The 13,242-nt window shown below is 49.6% G+C and overlaps 4 protein-coding genes across 4 annotated transcripts; 2 read left to right on the top strand and 2 right to left on the bottom strand.

Moving 5' to 3' along the window:
• Positions 1–220: 220 nt before the first annotated feature.
• On the bottom strand, positions 221–3,858 carry MCYG_07313 (csx2; the record flags this gene model as incomplete). Its single annotated transcript, XM_002843484.1, has 4 exons — positions 221–1,628; positions 1,690–3,515; positions 3,588–3,721; positions 3,795–3,858. 4 exons carry the CDS (start codon positions 3,856–3,858, stop codon positions 221–223), a joined length of 3,432 nt encoding a protein of 1,143 aa, XP_002843530.1.
• A 2,360-nt stretch (positions 3,859–6,218) lies between these two features.
• Positions 6,219–6,802, top strand: MCYG_07314 (conserved hypothetical protein; the record flags this gene model as incomplete). Its single annotated transcript, XM_002843485.1, has 6 exons — positions 6,219–6,243; positions 6,316–6,372; positions 6,461–6,499; positions 6,560–6,587; positions 6,641–6,704; positions 6,761–6,802. 6 exons carry the CDS (start codon positions 6,219–6,221, stop codon positions 6,800–6,802), a joined length of 255 nt encoding a protein of 84 aa, XP_002843531.1.
• A 378-nt stretch (positions 6,803–7,180) lies between these two features.
• On the bottom strand, positions 7,181–8,888 carry MCYG_07315 (ankyrin repeat domain-containing protein 44; the record flags this gene model as incomplete). Its single annotated transcript, XM_002843486.1, has 3 exons — positions 7,181–7,644; positions 7,787–8,288; positions 8,415–8,888. The coding sequence occupies 3 exons, from the start codon at positions 8,886–8,888 to the stop codon at positions 7,181–7,183; spliced, it is 1,440 nt and encodes a 479-aa protein (XP_002843532.1).
• A 2,254-nt stretch (positions 8,889–11,142) lies between these two features.
• MCYG_07316 (general amino-acid permease GAP1) lies at positions 11,143–13,171 on the top strand (the record flags this gene model as incomplete). Its single annotated transcript, XM_002843487.1, has 4 exons — positions 11,143–11,444; positions 11,499–11,545; positions 11,628–12,021; positions 12,100–13,171. The coding sequence occupies 4 exons, from the start codon at positions 11,143–11,145 to the stop codon at positions 13,169–13,171; spliced, it is 1,815 nt and encodes a 604-aa protein (XP_002843533.1).
• Between the last annotated feature and the right edge of the window lie 71 nt (positions 13,172–13,242).

Here is a 13,242-nt window from a genome sequence, read left to right on the forward strand (position 1 = left end):
TCTTCACTCGCCATCTGCATCTGAAACCCCTCAAACAAAGGGAGTAACAAGGGAGTGTGGAGGATAAGAATACTTTGTACAGGCAGGCAGAACTGGTAAAGGGATAAAGATAAAGAGAACCAGTAGCGCAATTCGGGCGGCGGAGGATGGGGTATGGCATCAGTCCAGAGGAGGAGTTTTTGATTGGTGATGTGGTATGGTGTAGTGTAGTGGTTGGTGATTATCCTGCGAACGAAGACACTTTGCCTGCAAATCGCGCTCCGGCGCTTCCTCGTTTATGCAGCCTCTCTCTTTCTTTGTTGTCCACGGCTGGTGAGGACGAACCGTTACCTTCATGTCCGCGGATAGTAGGTAGGGCACTAAGGGTGTCCCCCGTGCCACTACCACCACCGACAAGACGCGAGGATCGAACGGTTCGTTGGTTGAGGTAGAGCTGTGCAGCCTCAGAGAGAGGGAAAGCAGGCATCTGGGATGGTATAACCGCGCCGTTCTGTACCAGAAGTTCGGCAATGGGGAATGGAGTTGCGGTTATGCTAACACTCGCGGAATGGGTCGGGGTAAAAGGCTTTATGATGCTTTGGCGGCCGAGATTGGGGCTCGGAGGTGGGGATCCAGGAGGCGCTGGGTCTGCTGCTGCGAGAGCCAGGAATACTACATGCGTGTCGCGAGAACGATCGGTGATGTTGAGGTTAGCCCGAAGGGCAATCCCATACAACACCCCCTGAATGTCGTTCTGCTTTATTGAAGCAAGTAGTGTCTCGTCAGCAGAGGAAAATCTGGATAAGGTGGGAGATAGAGGTCGGACGTATGCGCGATCGCTATACTTTGCGGTAATGAATTTGAGTCGTTGCTCTCGAGTCGCGTTTGGACCTGGCTTGATGCCTGGAGCAAGCTGTGCTTCCCAGACCATGTTGCTAACTCGATTTCCTACCTGCAGTAGGATTTCCACGATGTCGTTGGAGAAGGAGTGAATGTCGAGTGTGAGAGAGCGGATCTTGGATATATGTGTGCCTAGTGATCGATGGATGCCGCTGCATTCGATACATAGGACTATTCCAAGATTGATCGACACCCATTCGACTTTTGAGGCTGTACAGCAGTCTGCGCACCAGGTGTTACCTTGGTCGGCATTGTGGATGGTTTGTAACAGTTTGGCGGGATCATCGTCGTAGCCGTGGCTGCCACTTCTCATGTACCCAGGTCGTGCACCAACTGTCGTGCGCCGTCCCATATTCCCCATGTTCCCCGTGTTGGGTGATGTGGAAGTGCCATGCTGGTTTGACTGCGATAAGCTTTTTCCTGTCAATGCAGACCCAAGGTCCCGCCCAGAGGATTTGTCGTTCTGCTTTGAGGGTGGTTTAGCCGGGGAGGCCTTGAGGCGACCTTCCACCGCGCTTTGTAATGCATTATTGATCGCGGTAATCCAGTTGGCCATGTCTTCTTCGGAGGTAGCTTGGTATATGCGCTTGTATTGTGGAGTGATGACTTCGAAGCAGAATCTTCTCTCTGCGTTGCGTGCCTCGCGTACGGAAGCCATTCTCAAGTCAATTGGATCCATGTGTAAGTCTAATTTCTGTTTCCAGTTGCTATACTCTGAAAGCTTTCCTTGGTCAAGGACAATCCAGAATCTGTTATAAATATGTTAGCAATTTGAAGTTACAGAGAGAGTAAATAAAATGAGTAACCTACTTGTGCCAGGCCTGTTTGATACCCTTGGGATCATGAGATCCCGGGCGTGACAAGGCCCAGAGCAAACCCTCTTTTCTCTGCTGACCATTCGCTCGTTCTGCTGCAGCCATACTGGTGCTATCGCGTTCCTCCAAGTCACGAATACCCTTGAAACGGTTTTGAGTGGAAGAGTGTGACCCAATGTTAGAGCCGGTAGGAACCGTTGCTCCATTGGGAGAAGACGACCGCCCCGAAGTACGACCTGTATAACCCTTTACTGTCGAACTGGTGCTATCGGCTCGACCAAGGTCAGAATCAGAAGTATAGTATGTGGTATTATTAGCAGCACCGCCCGGAGTGGGTGGCCGTGGATTTTGTGCTGTCTCTGGTTCGATGTATTTTTTGGTACTGTTCTCAAGAACCCTGCGCTTCTCTTCACGCTCCGTACGCTGGAACTGGAACTCCTTGTCGGCTTCTGCGACCTCATCCATGAGGGCGCCGAGCCGCGGCATCGTTTTGTCAATTCTTCTGGCGACTGCCATGAAGCCCCGTACCTGCTCTGCAGCATATTTCGTCAAGTAAGAAAGCAACTCCTGCTCTTTCTTTCCACCGTGTAAATCCTGCATAAATGAGGAATAGTCGAATCTTTTCAATTCAAAGTTCCTTCTCTTGGCTTGGTATTTGGAATCACTCTCTGCTCTCTTCTTGTCTTTCAGAGAATCTTGTCGTTGACCAAGATAACGTCCGACATAAGCATAGTAATCTCTACTCTCGTCGTCAAAAATCTTCTTCTTCATTTCGGCCTGTTTGATGTCCTGGTGGTAGAGTCTTGATATAGGCTGGACGATAAACGTATGCATGACATCGCAATTGTTCCGTTCATAGTTGAGAATATCTCTTGCGGTTTTCTCAAAGTAATGGTCCAGTGCGGGCCGTATGGCGTTTGGATTGGATTTGGCCGTTTCATCGAGCGTCTTTATAAACGCAGCCACGGAATCGTTGCACGCCATCTGTGCATGGTATGCAGCTTTGGCCTTCTTGAGAAGTTTCTTCATCTTTTCACGCATGGTTCCAGTCTTTTGTTCAAAAGACTTGATCGTAGCTCGGAACAATGGCCCATCGTCAACCGCGCTCATATCCTCTCCCGGGCGACGACAGGTGACATCCACCTTGACCGACGCATCCGTACTCGAGGCGACATTGGTGGCTGAGGCGAATGGATTATCGGTGTCAACGGGCGAAATGGGTAGGTTGTCGTTTGATCCATCACTTATCCCGGACACGTTTGAATGGGACGAGACTTGTCGGTTGCGCTGTGGCACGGTCAACTCAAACCCAGAAGACTGGAAGCTTGGACTGGTCGAAGGCCTCGTTGGACCCTGGACCCAGTACTGAAACGAGGCTAGCGTGTTGAGTCTGTTGGCTCTCTGGTCGTAGTCCAGGAAGCTGCAGCAGTTTCTCCATCCACCGCATTTATCTTCGGATTTCTTCGGTGGCTTCCATTTCCACGACCAGTCGAACTGGACTGAAGGCGTCCCTCCGGTTTCGAAAGTGCCAACATGCTGGACATTATCGTTGTTCTGGAGGTTTGGATTTGCATGGAACTCTCGTGTGACAAGGTTATCAAGCTCCTTTGCGTTGGATGCATGGGCGAAAGTGAGACCCTTGACAACGGTATCAGCGACTTCGGGCAGCGAGCTTGAGACGCCGTTGACGGTCGTCGCCGGCGGGAAGAGAGACAGTTGGGCCTGTCGGATGACAAACGTAAATCGGAAGTAGAGGTCGTCTTCGTTGGTTAAACGAAGGATGAAGGATGGCAGGTGGTTGCCGCCGACTGAGTCGGGGTCCTACATAAGAGAGATAAAATCATATGCTTAGCACCGGTCACTGTATTAAGTCCGGAACCAGAGAAGACCTACCTGGATGAATTCAATAGGCGTATCGTCACCAGGATCTCTTCTGGCAGTGATCCGCGACGCAGGAAAGGCATTTGGAGCAATGTTCAGGATGACAAGGCCGCGCTGGTTGGTGATTACAAGAGAGGAGATGCTCACTGTGATCCAGCAGGGCAAACCCAGTCAGCGATCAGGACATCAAACTACAAGGACAAGCAAAATAGCACTCACACTTTGTCTGATCCTTCAGGTAAAGCACACCAGGCTCCTCCAGACGGCTGTTGACATTGCCCATGTTGAAGGAGATGCGAAACGAAGAGGCGCGCGGGGCTTTAAGAGAGATGAAGGCAAAGAAAAAGAACAGAACGCGGTCTTATAATATCACCAACCCGCACGCGATAGCCTAGGCTAGGCAGAGAGCATCTGCCCTAGAAGCTGGAAAGGAGAGTGTTCTTTGAGCAGCCGTATGTAATATTATTTATTTAAAACGAAGAGAAAAAGGACTGGAGTTGTGGATATTTTTTTTGTAAGAGCTTTGAGGATATGAAACAAACGTTGGAAAAGGCGAGCGAACGACGGATTTTGAAAACGAAGGGTGAAAAAAGCTGTAGTCTGTAGAAGCTGTAGCGAAAGATGGTAAGATGGAAGATGGTAAGGAAGAAGAGGAGGAGGAGGAGGAAGAGGGAAGAGGAAGGGGATTATATGCTTGAAGCTGGCGGTCTTTTCTGGGTCGGAGTTCGTGGTTTCTGTCGTAATAACTGCTTCGATTCCCTGGTTGACGGTTTTTCGCCCACCAGCTATTTCATCATGGAGTTTAGTGAAGGCAGCAAGCAAGCGGAAAGGAGAGAAGTAAGGGAGATGACGCTGTGGTGGTTGTTGAAGACGTGGATGAGCGAAGTCGACGTTCCATACTTTGACCATGAATAGTTATGATTTTTTTCGATGACGCCGACGTAGTTATACGAGCCTACGGCTTTACATCTACTATGTATAGCAACACACAACAAGCTGCCTGTCTCTCAACTACTCCTATGACCTCACTTGGCTATCAGCGAATAGCTACACTTAGTTATTAGTTATAGATATGTCAGATATAGTGTATCGGTTGGTCTCCTGCTCGACAAGATATCAACTAATCACGCCCAAGCGTTGGTATGGCAACATCCTAGCCACGGTACGCAGGCAACCAGACATGAGAGCCGCCATGCTCCGGGAGCAGCGTTCATGCAAGCTGGCGTTTGATCCTTCTGCTTGACCCTGTGGTAATTTTCCGACCTAACACATATCGTGTGCGGTGCATGAGATCTCAAGATCTAATGCAAGTTCTACAGTCAAGAATACAGCAGTAAGACGCTGGAAAGTGGCGGTACACATGAACCTGCATGTATACCTGGAAGCTGCTGTCTGTGGTCCAAGCAGCGTAAGTGACGTCTAGTAAGACTGCCTTTCATTTATTAGGGAGGCTGGGAAGATATACATATTAGGCCGACCCTTGGAACGTCAGTGGCGACTAAAAGCGTCATTATCCTCGCCCATTTGGTATTTGGTTGACCCTGCGCGATTATTGTCCAATATCAAAACGTCTCCCAGCCACCTTATCCCAGCCTCCTTTCTCTCCGAGCCCTTCCGCGCGACGTTTCTTTTTTTTTTTTTTCATAGCATGGCAGTCGCCACTGTCAAGTTCTCAAGCGGCTGGTAGCAAGACGCCATGGCCATTAACCAGCCATGGGGATAGTACTAGCAAGTTCTGCAGATTTCCCCATATCTTTTGCTTCTTCTTGACTATCGGGGCAGCGCGACGTTAAGAGTCGTACTTGTATTCCCTGGTCGACGGGTCGACCTGAGGCGAAAACGGAAAGCGAAGTGGCGATTAACGAGGAATTTCCAAGTATGTCAATATGCTGTGTTCCCACCGCCGTTAAACTTAGGCAGTGTCAGCAACCGTTGACAGGGCAGTCAACCCGCCACGATCGATCCCAAATGGGACACTGATCTAGCGACACCGAGGGAGAATCTGGGTATAAATGGAAGGAACTCGTTTATTGCCATTGATAGAATTATAGTACTCGCAAATTTATGCACAGTTCATTATTTAAACGCCGTTGGGTATCATTTTAAGAGTAGCAGTATGTGCGATAAAAATGGGAACTGTACTCTGTTCATACTCTGCCCGTGGCAAGGGAGCAATGAAACAATTATGCGAGATGCCAGCTAGCTAAGGTCTCCTTGTACAGTCAAGTACGGAGTGTAGAGTAAAATATCGGATGATAAAGCAAGCTCAGCATCAGCGCAAACGAAGGCTTAAAAAGAGATTGAAGCGCCAGACGAGATTAGCGCCGGGTATCGCATCAAACGCCAAGGCCAAGTGACAGTCACGTGTATATTGATCGACGTCACGGGATGACCGTTGTGTCACGTGAAAAGTGTACTGCCACTTTAGGACTAGCTCCTTTTCCTGTGCAATATCACGTGATGTTAATTTGGTTTCTTTTTGCTTCCAATCAAGAAAGTTGAAAGCAAATAAAATAAAGTGATAGACAAAAGACACCTTCGGCTTTTTGGCAAGAGAGCAAGCAGACGAGGTTCTCCGGATCCTGCATATTCCTTGATTAGATACTAGTTTCAGCCACTTTAGCGAAATACCCATATACCATCATGGCCTCACAGCTTCTCCCACTCGGTGTGTTGGGAATACCCGGTCCATTGCCCCTGTTAGATGGAATACTGATAATGCGACGTTGGACTACTATAGAGCTGATCGATAGGTGCGTGGGGTCGAAAATATGGGTTGTCATGAAGGGCGATAAAGGCACGTATATCACCATAATGTTCCAGTACACTCACTCGATACTGTCTTTTAAATGCTTTTAAACGATGGATGCTAACGTGCCGTTTAGAATTCTCAGGGACCTTGCTCGGCTTCGATGATTATGTTAGTATGTATTGTACCCCCCTTACCGTTCTTGAAAAGGAGCATTGGCTAACGGTCGATATAGATATGGTCCTGGAGGACGTGACTGAATTGTATGTGTGACTCTTCTTGGCCAGCGTATAGTTTCGTCTAACTTCTCTTCCAGTGACTATTCTGGCGGCCAGACGAAGCTATCCAAGATCCTACTGAATGGAAATAACGTGTGCATGGTAAGGATATATGCACTCCAAGTATTTTAACCCACACCAGCTAATATTCATGGTAGTTAATACCTGGAGGTGAAGGGCCAGTCAGCGCAGCTCACTAGACGAGAAAGTTTTATGAGAAATGCATGTACCTTGACGAATAAGATCCGATAGTGAAATCACTTTTTTTTTCCATCAACTTCGTTAATTTAATCTAAAGTCATCCCGTAATGTATTACATTAAAATAGAATCGAATAGAATCGAAGAAGAGCCATAGAAATGTCATCATCGAGGGGGGGAAAGATAAAGATGAGGCTGTCCAGCTGGGACCCAAGCCTGTAACTGTAAAGCAATGCAACGTGCGTCAAACCAATCATGATCGAACCCGTAACGTGGGGAGGGGGAAAAAAGAATATCAACCAAAGAAAAGAGGATAGACGAAAAGACAGAAAGACCAAATATATCCCAATAGTAACTCAAACTCCTTCCGTCCGGACACTTATTTTGTAGATATGTTTAGTTTAAAATTCTCGATGGTGTGGAGAATCAGCCGGGATTCTATGGTGTGTTTTTCCTGTAATATATCGATTGCGGTGCGCCCTTTTATGTCGAGCGCGTCAACTTCGACGCCCATGTCAAGAAGGACCTGGGCGGCGCGTTCAGGGCACTCTCCAGGTGTGCAGGCGGGCGAGTTTACAGCCAAGATGTGCAGAGCGGTTTGGTTGAGGTGGTCTACGGCCCTAATATCGGATCCAGCCTTGAGGAGCCGTCTGAGGAGAACCACGAATGCACTTCCCCGGCTGTCGTGGGGGTTTCCTGGTTGGTAGTGACAGTGTAGGGCGGACACTGCCCTTAGCAAGGGAGTCTCGCCGTTGGTGTTTCGAGCTCCCAGGTCAGCTCCGGCGTCTAGCAGGAGCCTGACCACTTTTTCATCCGGTTGATATGTGGACACATGTAGATGCACTGTCCCCCGATTGTCAACCATCGTCGCCCCAAAGAAAGAAAAAAAAAAAAAAAAAAAAAAAAAAGAGAGAGAGAAATTCATGTCAAAGTGAGAGGGAAAAAGAAAAGACCGGTTCATGGCGAAAACGGCAAGTATACATACATGGGGTATTCAGTCTGTCGTCGAGGGAGTTTACATCCGCACCTTGACTGAGCAGGAATTTAACGAGTTCCGGAGAGGGTTCGTTGGTGAAGCAGGCCGCATGAAGCGGGGATTGGTATCCGACTGTGCTTTTATCGTCGATACTCATGTTGGAAGCCAGCAGCATCTCCACGACCTTGAGGTGTCCGGACGCTGCGGCCGCACTGATGGCCCTGCTGGATTTCCTGATGATCTCCGGGTCCGCTCTCTCCAGCAGCAGCTTGACGACGGACAGGTTGCCTGTCGAAGCCGCGCTCACCAGGACTGAGCTGGGGCTTCCGTCTGCAGGGTTATCCAGCACCGCTCCATTGTCGAGGAGAAACTTGACTGTCTGGTAGTCCGTGAATCCGGCAGCATGTCCGAGAAGGGAGGGGTCCTTGGGGTTTGCCGGGTTTATAGAGCCTCCGTGGTCGAGGAGGAACTTGATGAGATACTGGTCGCGTGACAGGACTGCCTCGAATAGCTTTTCTCAAGGCTCGTTAGGGAAGATATGCAAAGAAGGGAGTGAAAAGGGAGTGAAGAGAGAGAGAAAGAGAGAGTGTGTGAGTGCGAGAAGAAGAGAGCGAGTAGCATGATTGTTTAAGCATACCATGCCAGACTCATCCACACTGAAGCCGTGATCGAGAAGCACCTGTATCGTCTCCATCTGCTTTGGCTGGACCTTGCGCGGAGAAAGGGAGTAGTATAGAACCATGCCCAGCGCGTTCCTCCCGTCGAAGCCCTTCCTGCTCTTCTCCGCGCCCCTCTCCAGCAGCAGCCTGACGATGTCTGCGCGGTCCTTGTTGGCCGCCCAGTGCAGCGGATAGGAGTTCCCAGCCCGGTCCCGGTCGAGGATGTTGACCTCTGCGCCGTGGTCGAGCAGGAACCTGACGACCTCTACGTCGCCATTGTGGAAGCAGGCGAGGTGCAGCGCGGCCATGCCCTCGAAGCCATCGCCCTCCAGAGCATTGATATCGATCTCGCTGGTCAGGGCCGCTCTCATCTGCTCGACGGTGCCGTGCCGGGCAGCGTCAAAGAAGGCCCTGTAGGAGGGGCTGTCTGAGGGCGCCCATGTCACCTCCATCGCTTACCAGCAGACTTGTCCTTCTTGCATGAAGTAGGAAGAGGGAAACCAAGCATGGAAGAGCATCAAAAACGAATTATAACCAAAAAAAAAAAAAAAAGGAGAAAGAAGAAGACGAAAAAGAAAGGAAAAAAGCAAAAGGGCGGGATGTTTTTTTTCTCTCTCTTCTTTGTTGTAACTAAAGCGCCAAGACGTCGATGTCCTTTTACATCTTTTCTTCTTCTTCTGCTTCTGCTTCCTACATCAGGGAAACAAGACGACGTGGACTCAGCTTATTTGAAGAGAGAAGAAGAAGACGAGACAGGTCAGAGGCAGAAGAGCACGACGCCAGGTTTCCCGACATTCGCGAGAAAAAGAGACTTCTTTTCCTGCGGCTCCGTCCAACGAGAGCTCGTCCAGCAGCCAAGGGACAGCAACCTATCCTTTATTAGTTAATATTACATGTCCTTATCCTTGGGAGCGATGCAGGTTGACGGCACTGTGCATCAAGGCCACAAAACGGGATTCCCTTCGGTTTATGTCTGTGGCCGTCGAGCGTTGGCTAGGGGAAGCACTTGACGGGACAGAGCTCGACCTTCATTCCAGTATCAACCGCCATGATATCGTCTGCACCGCTCGGGTATCCCACTGCTCTGAAGTCCTCTTCCTTCATCAATTGAGCGAGGAGAAGTTCAACGATGGCGTCGGGCCCGTGTAAGCAACTCGAAGAAGTTGGAGTAAAGATGGAGGATAGCAAGACTACTCAGTCATGCAAAAATAAAAACATACGAAAGTCGGGATTCGCTGGTGGTCACCCACCCAACTACTAACCGACCGGCAAGTGGCTTAAGTACAGCTGAGCGGACGGGAAGCTCTGTTTTCCACTTCCTATGTTCGTATGTGATAGACATAGAAGAGGAGTGGGTTGATATATGGTGAAGGCAGGAGGTATAGAGTGAATCTACCAAGGTCTCCCTCAACAAGACGCAGGAGAATCCAACATGATGGACTATAAAAGTCCAGATATGCATACGGAAGCCAGCCCCAGACGTCATGGCCAAAAACTCAGTCTTCTAGCTCTGATGATCACTGGTTGATCGATAGCTTTGCTTTTATCTAGTCTCCTCCACCAAGGCTTCTCTTCTCAACACAGCTTCGTCTCTTTCATCTGGAGGATAAAGAGTACATAGTATATAGATGGCCGTCATATGACACTCTAGGCCCAGAAACGACGTTCCTAACGACTGGGGAACAACTACTGAGTGCTTCGGCAGATACCGTTAAGGGTCGTATCCACCCAGAGCCACCTCATGCAGAAAGGAATACGAGCTCGATGGGATGCCGGTTAATACGCCGATTTGAGAGTGAGAGCGTCCACTGGCTGAGGAAGATGGACGTCCTCATATCAGCAAACATACGAGAACGAGTCTTGAGAAGGTAGCCGAGCCAACGAATGGCCATCAGGTTTCGCTAAAGACAAGGCTATGCTATGTAAAAAGCCGTCTCAACTCGGTCCAAACATCATTCAAGCTGTATCCATGCTGTCCTTTAAGCTTACATAGTATACGAAGGTCTCGCCGTTGAACCTCGCGAAGGAGACCAAGTTGCGCAAGCCAACCTTCCTGGAGCTCACCCCTGGCTGCCACTTCGTCCTCCTAGCCTCGTGTTGATCTAATGCAGTGCGACAGGCCTCGTCATATATATTCATATATAAAGGAGGCCGCCGTCTAGTTATCTTGTCTACATACTATGTAGTACAGCTTGGCTCGACCGAGGCTTTCATCGGCGGAACTGCCAGCGAATAAACCAGGGTCCCTCCTTGCCCCTACCCGGTTGACCCGCTAAACATTTATCTCCTGGCGCTTCAGTCCACTTCAGTTTTAGTCAACAATATCCTACGGCCCTAGGGGTCCTGCGACTGGGCGCCGAGGGGGAGGGAGAAGAGCGAACCGTCGGTTCATTTACCAGGAATTAGTTTAAGACTCTCCCTTCGCCCCCCAGTCCCTCTTTTTTTTTCTTCTGGTTCTTCCTGGCGATCATTCTTGAGTTGTTTCAAGCTAGATTGCTCCTCCTTTCGTTGAGAACAAAATACACAAAGGGACAGAAAAAAAAAGAGGACGCCCTCTGATATCAGGCGCATGCGGACTCCCTCTATGCTGGCGGCTTTTATATCGATTCTATTACTACCATGAACAGGTCGCTGTGATGGTTTGGTATCATCAGTTCGAGTCGCCCATACATAACTAATTCGCCCTCGTTCGTCACAACTCCAACAATGCCATATAAAGATCGAGGCGATCCTGGCACTCGCAGCGCATCTGTGTCTGCCGCTCGTCGTCCTGAGTCTACATTTGACATAGAAGTGCCTCGTTCTCACTCATACCCATACTACCACCCGCCGCCAGCACACTTTGCTCGTCACAACAATGGACCCGTCCCGGAAACACCCATCATCTATGAGGAAGGACGGAGACCGAGTGCGCCTGTTACTTTTGCACGGTGGTTTATAGATGGCTTCAAACGCGACCCTGACGCACAGCTCATCGCCAGGTCGACGCCGCTCGCAGATCGAAAGGAGTTCGATCTTGCGGGTGCAGCTGCAGCGACGGCTAATTCGCCTTTGAAACGTAGATTACAAGGCAGACACTTGCAAATGATCGCTATCGGAGGGTCGATAGGTTTGTACTCTTAGCAGGTCATTTTAAGAAAAAATATATATATACTTACTTCATATAGGAACCGGTTTATTTGTTGGATCAGGTAAATCGCTTTCAACCGGCGGCCCTGCTGCAGTATTGATTGCTTTTCTGCTCGTTGGTGTGATGATATATACCACCGTCCACGCACTGGGTGAGATGGCGGTTCTCTTCCCTGTCGCTGGCTCTTTCTCGGCATACTCTACCCGCTTCCTGGACCCTGCATGGGGCTTCGCGATGGGCTGGAACTATGCGTTGCAATGGCTCGTCGTATTCCCACTGGAGATTGTGGCCGCTTCTGTCACAGTGTCATATTGGTCGACTTCCCTCTCGCCCGCAACCTGGGTGACAATCTTTTATGTCTTTATCTTTGCGATTAATTTATTTGGCGTCCGAGGGTACGGAGAGGCGGAGTTTATCTTCTCAATCGTCAAGGTTGTTGCTGTTGTGGGATATATGTGAGTAAAAACCCACTCGGAGGAGGGGAGCGTTATCGTCTTGAGCCACTTTTTTTTTTCTCCGCTAATGAGTTGCAGAATTCTCGGAATTGTGCTTAATATCGCCGGTGGCCCTGAGGGAGGCTATATAGGCGGCATGTACTGGCGTGATCCAGGTGCATTCCACCATGGCCTCAAGGGACTATGCAGCTGTTTTGTCAATGCTGCATTTGCCTTCACAGGCACTGAATTGGTCGGGCTCGCCGCCGCTGAGGCTACGAATCCTCGGAAGACTCTCCCGACAGCTGTCAAACAAGTCTTCTGGCGCATCGCACTTTTCTACATCATAGCCTTGACGATAGTGGGACTTCTAGTGCCGTATACAGACGAACACTTACTCATGCCCGGCTCTGATGCAACGTCGACAGAATCCAAAGCTTCTCCATTCGTCATATCGATTAGGAACGCTGGTATCGCCGGTTTGGACTCTGTAATGAATGCGGTCATCATGATTTCTGTTCTCAGCGTCGGTAACTCGGCCATATACGGATCCTCACGTACCCTGGCCGCACTGGCAGAGCAGAAACAAGCACCCCGGTTTCTAGCCTATATCGACCGCCGGGGAAGACCTATCTTCGCTGTCGGGGTCGCCTTTGCAGCTGGCATCTTATCCTTTCTCGCTGGATCAAGTCGCCGTGATGAGGCATTCACTTGGATGATAGCCATCTCTGGCCTGTCCGCCATCATGACCTGGTCTTCTATCTGCCTAGCGCATATCCGCTTTCGTCGCGGATGGCATGCCCAGGGCCACTCGTTGGATGAGCTCACTTTTCGCTCCCAACCAGGCGTCATAGGCTCTTATATCGGCCTAGCCTTTAACATGCTAGTCCTTGTAGCCCAGTTCTGGGTCGGCCTCTTCCCCATTGAACTGAAAGATAAATCCTCAAAGGGACACGCACAAAGCTGGTTCTCGGTCTACCTTGCCGCACCTATCGTGCTGGTCTTCTATGTTCCGTATAAGATATGGTTCAGGACCTCGATAGTGAGAGCCAAAGATATGGATTTAAAGACCGGCAGGCGAGACATGGATATCAGCGATTTGATTGCTGAGGAAAGAGAGGAGAGAGAACAGTGGCCAGCATGGAAGAAATTCTACAAGATATTCTGCTGACACGACAACTCTTGACGTATACCATATTCTGCTATTTATTTTCTACTACTTGTTTTTAGCGATTGGTGTTT

Source organism: Microsporum canis, genomic scaffold (genome assembly GCF_000151145.1).
Source record: "Microsporum canis CBS 113480 supercont1.7 genomic scaffold, whole genome shotgun sequence".
NCBI classification, from domain to species: Eukaryota; Fungi; Ascomycota; class Eurotiomycetes; order Onygenales; family Arthrodermataceae; genus Microsporum; species Microsporum canis.